The sequence below is a fragment of the Engraulis encrasicolus genome, chromosome 8 (assembly GCF_034702125.1).
Source record: "Engraulis encrasicolus isolate BLACKSEA-1 chromosome 8, IST_EnEncr_1.0, whole genome shotgun sequence".
Taxonomy (NCBI): Eukaryota; Metazoa; Chordata; class Actinopteri; order Clupeiformes; family Engraulidae; genus Engraulis; species Engraulis encrasicolus.
In genome coordinates, this window is record NC_085864.1 from 4,181,328 (window position 1) to 4,197,993 (window position 16,666).

The window sequence follows — 16,666 nt, forward strand, 5'->3', positions numbered from 1 at the left end:
GCTTTGTGAGGGGATACAGGAACCTAGTTGGACAGAAAGACTGGGTAGGGTTGAGAATTGACCGCAGCTGGACTCGAACCTTGGTCCCCATGGGCATACTGCAAGCCCATATATTTCTCCCCCTCCTGTTGATATTATACCGGCCCGCCACACTTGTGCATAGTAGACTGAGACGTAGTGTACGGTACATACACCACCACACCTTGAATGGAATAGGGCTGGACAGAGGAAGGCTTACCTGGAGCCCTGGAGCTATGGCCTGAATGCTGATTTGGGGACCAGAGAGGGTGAGGAGAAGCCAGGGGAAATAAGCCATCCTCTCTTGGTCGTGTGGTGAATAAGGACAGAAGTGTCAGACAGAGCTGTGATTTAACACCTAAATGGTGCCTTTTAAAAATAGAATGTTTGTGGTGGCATTTATGAAAAGTGTTCACACAGCATTTATGACTCTTTTTTTATATATATATATAATAATTGCACTGCTGTTTTGCAGTGGAATGGGAAACAACTGCTGACAAGAGTTTGATTATTTGAAGGACCTGCATTGTATATTTTATTTATATTTATTTTTAATCCGTTCTATGCACAATGAAAAGCCTCCATGACTTAACCTATCCTATGGAAGACTGTGGTTGTCTGTGCGGGTAATGATTATGGGAATGCAGCATCATAGTTCTTGGTGTAATGACAGTTTTATTTGTTTAGCACAATACCAGCAATAGCAGGACATCATTTTATGGCAGCTCAATGGTCCCAAAATTGCTTTGTGCCCTGCATTCATCTGTCTTAGTTATTTTATGTGGGGCCTTGGTGTTGTGGCCAACGTGTACAATGTGTGCGTGCCGTGCATGCATGCGTTTGTATGTCTCAGGAAATGGTAAATGGACTGCATAATATTACACTTTTCCACTCCTCGAGCTCTCAGTTCCTCTCACCACCTGTCTCACCACCACCACCCCTGTCTCAGGGTGATCCTCTTGGTTTGCCTGGTGGCATATCCTCAATGAGTGAAGCTATCTTGTGTAGTGCACTGTATGTGTGTGGAGTCATTGTGTGTGTGCCTGTGTGTGTGTTTGTGTTTGGGTTTGTGTATTTGTGTGTCTAACACATGTCACGGTCCTCCTTCCTCAGAGCCTGGTGGCGCGTCTGAAGGAGAGCGTGGAGAAGCTGACGGAGGAGCGTGATCAGCGCAGCGCCAGCGAGACACGCGAGAAGGAGCAGAACAAGCGTCTGCAGCGGCAGATCCGCGACGTCAAGGAGGAGATGGCCGAGCTCGCCAAGAAGGAAGGAGAGGCCAGCCGCAAGAAGCACGAGCTGGTGAGTACCAGAGCCAGACAAAAACAATCTTACACAATATATAATAACACTTGTGGCTTAGCTTAGGCACCAAGTTGCTGACTTTGTGAGGTTGCACTGAGTTCCACAGTCCACAGAATGTGTTTTACAGTCAGACTGGCTTTAATGTTGTGGTGAAAACAAAGTACACATTTGATACCCTAAGCTAAGTTTAGAGCCAGGCGAATGCTTCTCGCAAAACGCCCAAAGTGAAGTGTACTGATGAATTCATGAGTAAAAAATGACTGGAATCTGAGGAAGACCGAGAGGTTGAAACGTCATTGCCAATGAATGAATAAATAAAAAGATGAAAAAATAACTTCAAGAAGGAAAAATCCAAAGAAGTGTGCGGACCCCTTTTTTCAAAAAATACGTAATCTTTTTGTTCAGCACCAGGGATTGTGCACAAGTAACTCTCTACAAGTAAAAAATGGCTGGAACGTGAATAACTTTGGGATTGTACTGTTATTCCTCCAGTTCTACTGTATGTTGAAACAAGGGCAGTTTGACATACATAGACTTGTAATGATAGACTGATATAGGGGAAGAAACTGACTTCCATTAGTGATGTCACAACTTGTGGCTGATTGATAAGAAAACTCTTGCTTTCCACTTGAGGGCCAGTTTTGGAGAGAGACGCAGCGGTGGTGTGGAAGTGGAAATCAGTTCTTAACCTTATCTGCCTAGGTAACATGCTAGGACTGTATGGAACAATCCATCGAAAAAATAAAGAAAAGGGGGAAAAAATGCCATGTACCTGTGTCCGTGTGTGACAAATTGGCTGCTGAGATCTATCATTCTACAAAACCTAATGTTCAAAGCTACCAGTTGCAGGCGTCTTGTGAGACTGTACGTATGGCCTATCTTACAAGCCCCTTTACTCCTCCAACAACCCAACAGGAAATGGACATCGAGAGCCTTGAAGCAGCCAATCAGAGCCTGCAGGCGGATCTGAAGCTGGCCTTCAAACGCATCGGGGACCTGCAGGCCGCCATCGAGGACGAGATGGAGAGCGATGACAACGAGGACCTCATTAACAGGTACTGCAGCCCAGCCTTACCATTAGCACTGGAGCCCATTCGTTAGCCATTAGCCCGCTCTCCTCTATCCATCTCTGTGCTGTTTCACTGCTGCCTTTTCAGTGTTTTAAAATGGCAGAGCTGATATATATGTGGAAAAGATTAGAGGTGGAGAACGATGACAATGAGGACCTCATTAAGATGCTATGCTCTATCTGCACTGGTTTGCTAGCTTTGTTTGTCTCTCCTCAGTGTTAAAAAATGGATGATCTGAGTTATGGGTAGGGAATAGGGCTGCACGATTATGGAAAAAATCATTATCACGATTATTTAGGCCAAAATCATGATCACGATTATTAATCACGATTATTGATTTTTGCAGATTTTTTTGAAAATTATAACAAGATGAAATATAACCAAGAATTAATTACATACGGGATGAGCAAAATAAAATGAATTGTAATAATTGTGTAAAGGCAATAGCATTTCTGGCCAGAAACACCAGCCTGTCAGTATGTTCTGGCTTCAAGGACGCTCTCAAAAGTAGGTTACTTTTGCCACGATTAAATCACGATTAAAATCATGAGTTCGATTTCACTATTTTATCACGATTTTGATTATTTTTCGATTAATTGTGCAGCCCTAGTAGGGAAGATTATAGGATAAATCTGAGATGGATGGCAAGGACAGAAATGGAGGGAAGGAGAAGATAAAGAAAAGGTTTCATTAGCAGGTAGCACATCCGCCATTAGCAGGCTATACCTACCTCTGGACTGTCTCACTGGCTAGCCTTGAGCGTCTAGCCAGTGTTTTAAAATGTCTGATCTGAGATATCGGTTAGAGAAAAGATTAGAGAAAAATCTGAGACGTATTGCAAGGGCAAAATGGAGGGAAGTTGAAGAGAAAGAAAGTTTCTGAGGGAAGAGGTCTTTCTGAGAGAGTTGTTTGCTGCAGGAAGCTGTCGAACGGAAGAACATTCCCTTGGCCTTGTCCAACACCCCATGAGGAAAATGAAGGGGGTAAAAAAAAGCTAGCCTTGAACATTTCTCTGCTAAATTTGTTCGCTCGCTCAGTCAGTATGTCAATCATTCTGGAGCCAGTATGCCTAACTCGCAAACATTTATTTAATAGCCTGAGATTGTTGCTGAGGATTGTTGCTGAGGCTAGCTCACTCGAGTCGCGAGCGCTTGTTGGCAGCGGCAGCTAAGCCAGGGAAGCTCTCATTTGCCCCTGTCAGGAGGGAATAAGTAGGGAAGAAAATAGAGAAGTACCGAGATCTCTGTGGTGTTTGTGTGTGTGTGTGCGAGCATGTGTGCCTACGTGAGTGCCTGTGTGTGTGGGTGTGCGTGCGTGCGTGTGTATTAAAGGGAAATGTTAAAGGTAGTATTCACACACGCGTGCGCACGCACACACACACACAATGTACAAAGTCATTGTGAGGTGTTCTGCTCTCAGAGCGTGTACTGTACTCTGGGTTCAGCTGTTGAGGTGTCCTTGTAGGTAAAGACATTATGGGATTGGAAGTTTCAAGGTGACAGATCTTTGCCAACTGCCACCGCCACATTTCATGCTCTCTTAGCCCCAGGCACTGCTGCTGATGTTTTTTCCGTTGCTGTTGTTGTTTGCATAAGTTTCACTTTTTTGTTCATTTTTTTGTGTGTCCTCCATTGTCTCCTTTTCTCTTTTGTGTTTGACTTGATTTCTCTGTTTTTCTCTCTTCTGTTTGTGTCACTGTTTTATTTTCTTTCTCTTCCACCATCCACAGTTTACAAGACATGGTGACTAAGTATCAGAAACGAAAGAACAAAACGTGAGGAAACAAGAAGCATATGTTTGGGGTTGTTTTTTTGCTTTTTTAAATGAAAATCAGTTTTGTCCTCTCCTCAGACAAGTGATGCAGTGTTTTACAAAGCTTTGGGGCGGGAAATGCTTAATTGCCTATTAATGTCGCCATCCGTTTGCCCTTGCTGAGCATTCAAACATGCCCCTGTGAGGGGCGCATTAAATCTCTTATCTCCCCCCAAAGCGACCCGCTTTTGACCTCACAGAGGGCAAAAAACAGCCGGCAGCAAATCCCCAAGGAAATTTGAACTTTGTTCTCGATGACTTCCAAATTATACTGCATCACAAGCCTGAGGTTGGGGTGTTTTTCTGATTTTTAAAAAAGTAACATTCTCACCAGCTTTTTTGTTGCTTTTTTATTCTACTTAAACTCCCTGAGTTTTTTGCATGGTGTCACTTCTTGTTTTGTGCATGGCACTGTGTAACGTGCTTATACACTGTGTATCCCTCCTCAACCAACACGAGCAAAGCATGCGTTTTATGCACCCTGCGCAGTTCAATCCTTCCCGCCAAAAAAGTTGCCATTTGGTTGACCTGCTAACACACTGAGCATCAATTTTTAAGTATGCTACGCAATCCCTGTGGATTGTGTGTGTGTGTGTGTGTGCGTGTGTGTGTGTGTGTTTTATTTGCGCTTGAATGTGTGTGTGCGTGACGTGTGTGCATACGTACGACTGTGTCTCTTTGGGTTGTGGACTGAAAAAAAGACATTGGGTAAGTATTTTATTGAGCCTTGGTTGCTCCCTGCCGGTGATACTTACGGCCACTTTAATACTGTGGATTTTCCTCCTCCTCTCCCCATGCCCTCCTCTTCAACCCACAGTCCACCACCTCCACCTCCACCTCCACTACTACCAGCCTTAGCCTACCTCCGCACCCCAGGGGAAGAGCGCTTGCTCTGGGCTGTGCTGTTGGACACCGCTGGGTCATGTTTGAGCAAGCGCCGGGGGATACTCGCCTGCCCTCCTGAATATTTCAGAGGGGCTACGCTACTCAGAGCAGAGTAGAGCTGAGGCAAACGCTTAAGGCTATCACGGCGGTGGACAGTCAGTTTTACTCCGAACGAAAGAGAGACAGATGAGAGAGGAGGGGCTGGGGGTGAAGATGGAGTGGTGGATGGTGCCAGGGCGGTGGTGGCGACCGTTGCTGTCAGGGGGAAGGTGCTGTGTCGGACTCGGGGGTGTAAAGGAAACCAAAGAGTGGGACATCGTGAGGTGGGCTAGGGTGAGAATAAGGTGCATCGAGCCAGGTCTGTGGCCTGGACTGTGACTCTGGCTGTGGCTCTGGCCCTGGCCCTGGCTGTGCCTGGGAGGTTGAAGTGTGCTGTGGGGGTGTGGGTGAGGGTAAGAGTGTTCTTGCTCCTCATCAATCATTCAAACTCGGAAGTTAAATAATGGATGACCATCAAATGTCCTACAGAAATCTCTCGCCCCCATAACCATCAAATCCACCACCACCCTGCCTCATCACCCCAGCCCCGAGCCCTGGCTGGCAAGGGCTCCTCCGAAGGCAGGCAGGCAGGCAGCTCTGCTCTGTTCAGCGCTGCCTAACCTCTGGCTGCGAGCCAGGCTCGTTCCCACATCAATAGTGCTCGGCGTGTAGCGTCGCTGCACTTATTACATTTTCCATTTTTAAAGCCCTTGTTAAGCTGCGAGGCCCCCGAACACTGGCACGCTGCTGCACACACACACGCACGCACGCACGCACGCACGCACGCACACACACACACACACACCCACACACACACACACACACACGCCAGCCCCATTTCCATCCCCTCTCTAATGCTGTGTACAGTGAAAGGAATTCAGAAGCTAATGGCCTGGCCTGAAACAGTCTTGTTCTTCTGCTCTAAGAGCTTTAGGTGGCGTATTGTGCAATGCCGAGGCTGAAAAAAGGGTGTTATTGTTTTGGTTCATTTCACTTTTCTGCTTTGGTTGGTAGGAGAGGGGTTGAAATCTGTGTGTGTGTGTGTGTGGGTGGGTGGGTGTGTGTGTGTGTGTGTGTGTGTGTGTGTGTGTGTGTGTGTGTGTGTGTGTGTGTGTGTGTGTGTGTGTGTGTGTGTGTGTGTGAGAGAGAGAGAGAGAGAGAGAGAGAGAGAGAGAGAGAGAGAGAGAGAGAGAGAGAGAGAGAGAGAGAGAGAGAGAGAGAGAGAGAGAGAGAGAGAGAGAGAGAGAGAGAGAGAGAGTCTTTGTGTGTGTGTGTGTGTGTGTGTGTGTGTGTGTGTGTGTGTGTGTGTGTGTGTGTGTGTGTGTGTGTGTGTGTGTGTGTGTGTGTGTGTGTGTGTGTGTGTGTGTGTGTGTGAACAAGTGCTCACTTCAGCTGTGCCTTTTTGGGCACCTGTGCATTACCACCGCAACCACTTTGGGCAGTAAAGTAGTTCTTGGATGTGTATGTGGTTTTATTTTATTTTTTGGCAAGGCTCTAAGGTCCAAGTGGTCTTATGAATTGTGCAGCAAGCGGCACTGCTGTGAAGATTCAGAAACTCTCAGTGCAGAACTGGAGGAGCTGGTCCAGAAAGAAAAAAATGGAGGGAAAAAACAAGGAAAACGTAGGTATCTTATCTTCGTAGCTAGCACAGGTGCCGTTTGAAAGCATAAGTGCTCCCTAGGCCTTACTGTACTGTAGGTATGAAGCCTTCGCTGGGAGTAGAGTTAGTATATGCTTAGAGTGTGTGTGCTTGAAACAGTTCCCAGAGGGCCTCAGCCTAGCAGGGCCGGTGGCAGGTATAGGCAGACAAGGGGGTCGCCTAGGCCCTAGGGCACCAAATTGACTAGGACTGGCTCTGCAGCCCAGCCTCTCCATCCAGCATAAACCCAACCCAGTGTATGCAGAGCAGGCAAAGTCAAAAGCAAGGCAGAAAAGATATAGATATCTGGATATAGAGCACAGAGGCTGGAAATAAAGAGGGGAAGAGAGAAGGAAGAATGGAGGGATAGAGGGATAGAGGGGAGGAAAGTAAAGGGGGAGGAGTGGGAATGGAAGCGTCACAGTGTATGCGACTCTTAGTCAAACAGCTAACAGAAGGATGGAGGGGTGGGACGGGAGAACGTAAACGGAGGAGAGTGTGGAGGATGGAGGGGTTGAGAAGGGGGGATCCATATGCGCTAATGATAAATGTAATAGCGTGTAACAGAGATGTACAAGCGGTGGAGGCAGATTGTCACAGACAATTAATGTCCCCTCTCCTCCTCTTCCTCCTCCTCCTCCTCCTCCTCCTCCTCCTCCTCCTCCTCCCCCTCCTCCTGCACAGCTCGGCCCGGCCTGTTGTTTGTTTGTTCCCCCGGGGGCCCTGTGCGCTGCAGCTTAACTAATGGTATGCGGTCAAGGACATAAATTGTGTGTGACACTTGGTGTAAAGTGCTTGATTACATTGCCGCGCCGCGGCTGTCTGGGAAGAGGAGAGGGGCGTGCAGATGCCCTCGCCACCGCCACCCGCCATCCAGAGCTGCCGCCGTGTTCACACCAGGACCAGTCACCTCTACTGGGCCATGGGGCTCTGTGTGTGTGTGTGTGTGTGTGTGTGTGTGTGTGTGTGTGTGTGTGTGTGTGTGTGTGTGTACATGCGTGTGTGTGTGTGTGTGTGTGTGTGTGTGTGTGTGTGTGTGTGTGTGTGTGTGTGTGTGTGTGTGTGTGTGTGTTTTGTATGCGAACAAGGGACAAGCACAGTCACACAGCAGGAGAAAAGGGCTAGAGAGGCATACAGGGCCAATAAATAAGCTTAGCTGGACATGCTTAATCATTTCAGCTCCATTATATAGTGTCCCCGCTTGTCCTGTATTGTCCTTTATTCCAATAGGTGTTTATTTAAAGAAAAAAATGGAAAATGAATGTTAGAAAGAAATGTTATTTCTTGAATTATTTATCCCCCAGGGGCTTCCTAGAAAAAAAGAGATTTGCGATCTCAGTGGGACTCACCCGGTGAACTTCAGGATAAATGGAATAATAATAAGGAAAAAACAGTCTCTGCTTCCTCTGTGATAAAAACACGGAGGGCAGACTTTAGGAACCATTTCATACTTGTTTTTATATTCATACGGCAGCTGGCTCTGTGACTGCTTAGTGTGAAGCACTAGAAAAATACTACCAATACCAATACTAATCATGTGTGGATATCCAGCAACGGCCGAGGTCAAGATGCTGTAATTGGTATCGTACTGGGTTTGGGTAGCTGTAAACATAAAATACACTGTGATTGAAGTATCTATAATACAGATGTAGTTTCACATATCTGTAAAGTAGTAGTTACAGTACATTACCTAGCAGTGGTGACATGACAACACTAGCAGTTGGCGAAAGGCAGCACAGTGGAGTAAAATGTATGAGCTATTTAGGTTTCCTCTGTGTTTTGTTGTCAAAGGAAGAAGAACACCATGTTGTTGGTGAATGATAGTGCAATATTCTGCAGTATCTTCTAAGTCTAAGCGAAATCTTGAAAGGGCAAGCAGACAAACCAACAAAAGGGAGGCATTGACTTTCAAATCCATGCAAAACAAAACAAAACAGAAAAAGAATGGAAAAGTCAGATTGCTCTCATTATCTCTAATAAGGCAAAGGGCAAACCAGAGGGACTTCGTCTTGCTGACACGCAGTCTCTGTCTCCCTCTCTCCCTCTCTCCCTCTCTCTCTCTCTCTATCTCTCTCTCTATCTCTCTCTCTGTCTCTCTCTCTCTCTCTCTCTCTCTGTCTCCTAGCACTCTCGCCCTTTTGTTTACTTCTGTGCCACCACCGTTGCCGTGGCGGAAGCAGCTCTAGCATTCTGACGTCAGGTCAGCTCGCGCCTCTCAGAGCTGAGGGAGGAAAAAAAAGAAAAAAAAATGTGTCAGGAGACTGCGTCTAATGGTGTAGGCCTAGCAAGCAAAGTTAATTATGCTTTCAAAAGAGGTCTCAAAGCCCCCTCCAGGCAACTTCTTTGCTGCTCGGCATAAGAAAAAGCGTTGTGTTCTATACATGCAGAGAGAAAGAGAAATTAGAAGAATATGCACTTGGAGTGCATTCAAAAGCAGCGAGGATAAAAGATTTGCATGGTTAGTAGTTAGGTGTGTGTGTGTGTGTGTGTGCGTGTGTGCGTGCGTGCGTGCGTGCGTGCGTGCGTGCGTGCGTGCGTGCGTGCGTGCGCATGTACCAGCAAATGTGGCAAGCATCTGTGTGTTTGACAAGGTCATCATAGAAGCTGTCATTCGTAACGTATGTGCCTCTACACTACGACGCTACATGCCATGGTCATAATGCATTGTGGGTACTGAAGATTACTTAATGCAGAGTCTTTTGAAGAGCCATCTAGAGATTTGTGTGTGTGTCTGTGCATGCGTGTTTGTCTGTCTCTGTCTGTGTGCGCCTGTGTGTGTACAAAGAAAAGCTGAAATACAACGGGGGTAATTCTCATCAGCGGCTCACCGAGGGTGTCATGGTGCATTGTACCTCTTTTTGATCCTTTTCAGCCCACTGACAGACCTCAATTCTCTTCCCAATACTCCTCGGGCCAATCCCATATCCCACCCCCTGACACCTCAGCTCACCTCAGCCCAACACACACGCACACACACACACACACACACACACACACACACACACACACACACACACACACACACACACACACAGAAATGCCATCCCCAACTCCTTGACACCTCACCTCAGCCTACCCCGCACCTCTCAGTCTCACAGATCGAAAACAATCTACTCCCAATCTGTCCCCCAAATTATTATGTCAGAGTCCGGGGCATTATTCAGCTGTGGCGCTGTGCGAACGGATAAATGAGACTTGGGATTGAGGGGTGGTGAGGTGTGTGTGTGTGTGTGTGTGTGTGTGTGTGTGTGTGTGTGTGTGTGTGTGTGTGTGTGTGTGTGTGTGTGTGTGTGTGTGTGTGTGTGTGTGTGTGTGTGTGTGTGTCTGTGTCTGTGTCTGTGTCTGTGTGTGTGACTGAGAGAGAGAGAGAGAGAGACAGAGACAGAGAGTGTGAGAGAGTGACTCAGTGTGTGCAAGCGTGTGTGCGTGGGTGTGTCTGTGTGTCGTGGGTGTGTGTGTGAGCGTGGTGATGGAGAGGATGAGGGAAGATGGGCAGAGGGAGGGTGGGGTGTGGATGAAAAAAAAACCCTCTTTCTATTTTCTACCTTCTCTTCCGCTAAGCCGCTCCCCTTTGTCCCTGCGCCCTAACATCGGGGCTGGTATTGAATGCGGTATTGAAAGGAGCTGGTCTAGTCAATCCAGTCAGGTGGGGGGTGAGACCAGGGCTGGATTAACGCACGGGCAAGATATGGCTGCAGCCTAGGGGCCCCCACCTGCCAGGGGGGGGGGCCCTGATTGGGCAAAAAGTGAAAAATTGTGACAAGATGCAGTTTTGAAAAATTCAGCTGTCGTGTACAGTTGGTAGAGCTGTTATTCCTTAATTCCTATGACACGGTCTGTGTAAAATTTACACAAAATTTGCCTTCCAGGGGACCCACAGCAACCTGTAACCTAGGGGCCCCAGGCCATCTTAATCCGGCCCTGGGTGAGACAAGGGCTTGAGGCGCCAGGCCAGGCAAGGCAAACCAGACAGGGGCAGTGCCAACTAACTGCAAGACACAAGGCTGAGCGATAATGCCCACGCACAATAACAACACGGGAAGAGAACGGCTGGGGTGTCTCCATAGGCCCTCCGCAGCGAGCAGCAATCCCCCTGCATGTGTCTGTGGCCTCCTATGATCCTCATCCTGCCAGTGGACAAAGAGAAAGACGAGAAAAAATAAATAACTAATGTGCCTGCCCTGAACTGAATACCCCCCCATACCTACCCTGCTTTCCACTAACACCAATCGCCACAGCCGGCCTTTGTTCTCACATGCTCTTCCCCTCTCTCTCTCTCATCATCTCTCTCTCTCTCTCTCTCTCTCTCTCTCTCTCTCTCTCTCTCTCTCTCTCTCTCTCTCTCTCTCTCTCTCTCTCTCTCCCTCCCTCTCTCTTTCTGGCTTCTCCTCTTCTTCTTCTTTCTCTTAATCTCTCCGTCGCAGTGAGGGGGAGTCAGGCTCCGACTCGGAGGTGGAGGACCGTGTGGACGGGGTGAAGTCGTGGCTGTCCAAAAACAAGGGCTCGGCCAAGAACCTGTCAGACGACGGCAGCCTGAAGAGTTCAAGGTTAGCCAGGGGCGCACGCGCGCACACACACACACACACACACACACACACACACACACACACACACACACACACACACACACACACACACACACACACACACACACACACACACACACACACATTTAAACACACATGTAAACCCATTCCTGAAAACCCCTACCCCTGTTTTTTTGCAATGCCAAAAGGAGCCTCTTATCCCGTCATTATACAGTCTCAAGACTAAAGAGCATCAACTGGCATTGGCATATTGCCTCTCCTCTCCTCTCCCTTCCTCTTCCTCCTTTTCTCCCCATCCCTACCCCCATTCTCTCTCTATCCCTCCTTCACCCTCTCCTCTCCTTCCTCTCATTCTCACGTTGGACAGCGCCTCCTCTCCTCTCCTCTCCTCTCCTCTCCTCCCTTTTCACCCTTTCCTTACTCCCATCCTCTCCTCTCCTCTCCTTCCTTCTCTCTCCCTCCCTCCTCCTCTCAATCTCTCTTATTTCTCTGCCGCTGCCTCTCCGCATGTTCCCCAGTTCATTGGGCCCATTGTGGCTTGGGGCAGGGTGCTGATGACAGGGCCTGCTGTAGACAGGAGCTGCCTCTCCACTAGATTTATTGACGTGCCTGCTGGCCAGCTGGAAGGCCTACCTGCATCTCTCCATCGCTTTCCCTGCCTCTCCTCTCCCCTCTCTTCTTCTCTCCTCTCCTCTCCTCCGTCTTCCCCACCTCTCCTCTTTCTACCCTCCCCTCTCCTCTCCTACCTCTATTCCCCTACTCCTCTCTCTCCTCGTCTTCTCCTCTCTTCTTCTCTCATCTCTCTTCCTCTACCTCTCCCACCTTTCCTCTCCTCCCTCTCTCCCCCTACCTCTCTCCCCTCTCTCTGCCCCCGCTCTCCTAACCTTACCTCTGCTCTCTCCGCTGCTCTCTCCTCTCCTCCTCCCTTTCTTACCTCTTCCCCTCCCACTCTTCACTGCCTCTTCCCTCTCTCCTGCTTTACCTCTCTCATTTTCACTGCCTCCTCCCCCTCTTCTCTCTCCTCCTCCCCTGCTCCGAGATTAATAGATCTGCCAGCTGGCTGTCGCCGTCGATGGCCCAATATTTGTCTCCTTACGAGAAGATTTAAGTCTCCCACAAGGGCCTGCTTGCCAAACTTTAACACAAAACTTCAGCTTTTAGGTGTTTTTCTGTCTGGTTTGCAGGGTTAGTTCTACCGTCACAGAGCCTCCTCTAGTCATAAGAGGTCTATAACATGATACATTATTAGCAAGTTACAAATGGGCAGCATCTAGTGTAGTCTGATGTGTTTTTTGTCCTGCAGAAGAACAGTTGCGCTTTGGAGTATTTTTTGATTTATGTACTTTATTCTTGGCCTTTTTATAAAAAGTTGAATGACGAAAAAAAGAGTGCTAAAATGTACCCAGGGTTGCTATTTGCGTTTAGATTTGAGGAAAGCTTTTGTTTTTGTTTCATATTCCCCACAGCAAACCCTCGATAAACTCTGCTACCTTTTCCACAAACCCTCTGTCATCTTCATCCATCTTTATCATTAGACTTGACATTTTAGATTCACACCTCCAGAATTGTTTTCAGTCAGTTGAACTGCTTTATCCACATCTGTGCCTATCTGCTTTTCTTCTTGTGTTTGCTTCCCCTTTTTATTGATTCTTTCATCTCATTACTGGTTTCAAATTTCATGTATATCCCTTTTCATTTCTCCATGTGAATCATCTTCTATTTTTTTCTCTCTCTCTCTCTTTCTCTTCTCCTTTCTTCTTTATCCCTCTCTCTTCCAACTTCCATTCCATGTCTCTGTGTGTCGCCCACTCTTCCCACCTCGTCATGATCTCTCCCAACAACCAAAACACTTCCACCCCCCCGCCTATAGATACCCTGCAAACGCCGCAAACGCCGACGTGAAAGAAGGCATAGAGTGGGATTGGAAAGAGGGTAAGGAATGGAAAGAGAACGGCAAAGACGGTAAAGAGTCAGAGCAGGGCCGAGTGTCCGTCATGAGTTCCCTCAGCTACAGGAAGCGAGGCAAGGACTCCAAGGACGACAGCTCCCTCCTAAGCTCCCTGAAGGGAGACCAGTCCAAGGACTCGTCCGATACACTCTCGTCCTTCCGCAAGGGCAGCAAGAGCAGAAACGGGTCGGCGGACGGCCAGGAGTCCTGGAGAAAGACCCAGTCCCGGGCCAGCGACGACTTGGACGACCGCGGCTCCGTCATCTCCCAGGCCTACTCGGAGGCCGCCAGCCGGGCCCGGAAGGGCATGGACAGCCGCTGGTCCGAGTTGGAGTCCCTCCCGCCGAGCCGCGCCTCCACCCGCCGCACCCTGTGGGACATGGACGACGACGAGGACAGCAGGTCCGTGGTGAGCGTGTCGAGTCGCCGCCGCAGCCTGTCCCGCCTCGAGGGCCGACTGGGCTCGCCCGTGTCCCCGACGCCGAGCCGGAGGTCGGGAGGCCGCAGCCCTGGTAGCGTGAGCCGCGCCGACTCCCGCATGTCCGTGGCCCGCAGCTGCCGGCTGAGCGAGTTCGGTGTGGACGACGACACGCGCAGCATGGCCTACAGCGACGCCCGGTCGTCGGCCTACAGCCCCCACTCCAGCATGTCCGGACGCAGCGTGTCCATGCCCCCGCAGGCCCGCGCCACCAGCGGCAGCCCCCCCGACACCTCGGACGTCAAGCCCGTCACCCACCGCAACTACCTGGACCCCGACCTGGAGAAGGCCATCAACGAGGTGCTCAGCTTCAAGCCCATCAAGTTCAAGCGCACCAGCCTTGAAGACTCGGAGGCGGAATCCACTGTAGGCACAGGCAGCAAGAAGGATAAGGTTAAGGATGAGGATGATGATGATGTCGGTGTAGGGAGGAAGAGCAGCTTGCGGCGCTCGGCCTCGACCGCAGACTTCAGCCGATCGGCCAGCAGCATGAGCACGCGCAGCAGCCGCAGCACCAAGAGCACCAAGTCCTCCAAGAAGAACAAGAAGAAGAGCAAGAAGAAGAACCGCGACAGCTCCGAGAGCGAGTCCGAGAGCTCTGATGATGGGCGCCACAGCAAGAGAGGCAAGAGCAAAAAATCCAAGAAGTCCAAGAAGAAGTCTAAGAAGGCCTCCTCGTCCTCCTCATCCTCCTCCAGCTCAGAGTCGGAGTCGGACTCCAGCTCCGGAGCGTCCACCATCTCCTACCGCAGCACCAACAGCGTCAAGAGAGCCCCCAGCAGCAAGCACCCCTCTGGCTCCGAGGACGAGGAGGAGGAGAGGGACGCCCAGACGCCCGCAGAAGGGGCGCCTCCGCTCAACAAGAAGGACGAGAAGAAGAGGAAGAAGAAAATGGACAGCCTGGTGATGAAGTACCTGTACAGGCCTGGCAGCCCCGACAGCGGCGAGTAGAGCGTGAGGCCGGCCCCATCCCGGGCCAGGCCAGAACAGCGAGACTCAGCAGTAGGTGGCCACCGCTGCCTGGAGTGCAGTGCAGTGTGGAATACAAAGAGCATGGAGTGATACTCTACTAACACCCGTCACCAACAACAAAACAAGGGAAATATAAAAGGGAGAAAGGATTAGGTGTGGGGGGATAAAAGGAAAATGGGCCGATGAAAAAAAAAAAGAAATGAAAAAGGAGAAAGAATTAGCTGTTGAAAAATTGCACCTTTTATGCTCAGTTTCACCCCAGTTCAGAGTCTAATACATCAGAAGGTGGTCTAACCATTAGATGCATATTATTGGTGTGAACTAATCGAATGACACACTGGAAAATGGCTAGTTTCTTGTTTTCTTTTCGCAGCGCTGGTACTTTTCTTTTATCTTTTGCTCCTTTGTGTGTGTGCATGAATGTGCTTAATAACTCACAATTGGTGTCTCCCATAATTTGGACAAGACATTTTAGGGTAATTAATTTTGGGGCTGGCTTTTATTTATAGAAATAGGGCCTTTGAATCAGCGTGCGTTGACACGGCAATCGCTAAAACGTCCAAATGATTTATCGTCGCAAAAGCTGCCGCCCAGAGCACGGGGAGCTCCTGCCTGCCACAGACAAGTCCCTACAGCTTTTTATTTCAGACATAATTAAACCCGACCATTGATTTACACACAAGTTGCAAACACCATTTTTTTTGTTCTTTTTCCTTTCTCTCTGCTCCCCTCCCACTTTCTTTTTTAAGATTCAGAATCGACAAGCAATTAACCTGTGGTTTGCATTGTGTCGCCGTTAAAAGATTAGATAAGTCCCCACTCCGTAACCCACACAGTTGCTTTTTGTAGTAGAGGCTTGCAACCCAGGTACTCCCATTAAGGAGACTCTTTTATGCATCAACACCTGATCTGCTTGCTCCCCAATAATTAGAGCAAACAACATTTCATTTATATGTTAATTAAGCTGATAAGGCCGCTGCTATCACATAATGGGCTCTAGAGGGGAAAAAAAAGAAACAGACATTGAAATGTTGTATTATAGTTGGCGTTTGGTGGTTTGACAGTGATTGAACTGCACTGTGCTAACTCCACGGGAGAGTATTTCTAGCTCCGGGGGGAGGTTCGGTTTTGCAGGCGGGAAAAGTTCAGTCGACAAGAACAAAAGCTCATTGTGCACGACTCGACTCGACTGGATCTCGACTCGACTCGAGTGGGTACAGGTTTAAGATGTCATGTCATGTCTCTACCTAGCGCAAGCTCTGAGGTCTCCCTGTGTGTGATTAACAGGCATGATACCGATCTGACAGGTGCACAGCAGCTGTGTAGATACTGCCACGGAAATATTTCACTCTTTTTATTATTGATGTGTCTCACTGCGTGTTTGAATATTAATTCACTTGTACCACATCCATGTAATGGCAGTGCATGGATTGCATGTTGAAGTTGGTATAATTACGTTTATTGGGTGTATAGTAATGAATTTATTTTTTTTCTTCTGTCTTTTTTTCTCTTTTTGTTTTCTTCAACTTCCTTTTATGTTCTCTTTCTGTTTGTTTTTCTTTTTCTTTTGCTTCTGTTTCTTTTCATGTTCTAGCCCTCCTTCAAGGCGACGCTACCGCTACGATCGATCTGATGAAGAGGAGGAAGAAGAAGAGAAGGAGGAGGGCGGCGCGTCCCGAAGCTCCTACCGCTCCCGATACACACGCAGCAGCTACCTGAACGACAGTGACGACGACAAGACAGCCGCCGAGACCACCGCGTAGCACCACACACTCACACACACACACACACACACACACACACACACACACACACACACACACACACACACACACACACACACACACACACACACACACACACACACACACACACACACACAAATGGATGCTCATACTCTACTCGCAGACTTGCCTATTCAAAGACTTGTTTTTTTGCCTTTCGCCTCTCAGTGTT

The 16,666-nt window shown here is 48.7% G+C and overlaps 1 protein-coding gene across 6 annotated transcripts in view; it reads left to right on the forward strand.

Annotated features, from left to right (window-relative positions):
* myo18ab (myosin XVIIIA b) overlaps nt 1-16,380 on the forward strand; it is a 215,723-nt gene extending 199,343 nt beyond the window's left edge. For 5 of the 6 annotated variants that reach the window (XM_063204850.1, XM_063204852.1, XM_063204847.1 and 2 more), the window contains 6 exons: nt 1,132-1,317; nt 2,236-2,375; nt 4,120-4,164; nt 11,190-11,312; nt 13,183-14,740; nt 16,305-16,380. In XM_063204850.1, the coding sequence (XP_063060920.1) occupies nt 1,132-1,317; nt 2,236-2,375; nt 4,120-4,164; nt 11,190-11,312; nt 13,183-14,689 (2,001 nt within the window). In that variant the 3' untranslated portion in view covers nt 14,690-14,740; nt 16,305-16,380. The remainder of the gene's footprint in view (nt 1-1,131; nt 1,318-2,235; nt 2,376-4,119; nt 4,165-11,189; nt 11,313-13,182; nt 14,741-16,304) is intronic. The other variant, XM_063204851.1, reaches the window with a different exon arrangement.
* Nucleotides 16,381-16,666: the final 286 nt, after the last annotated feature.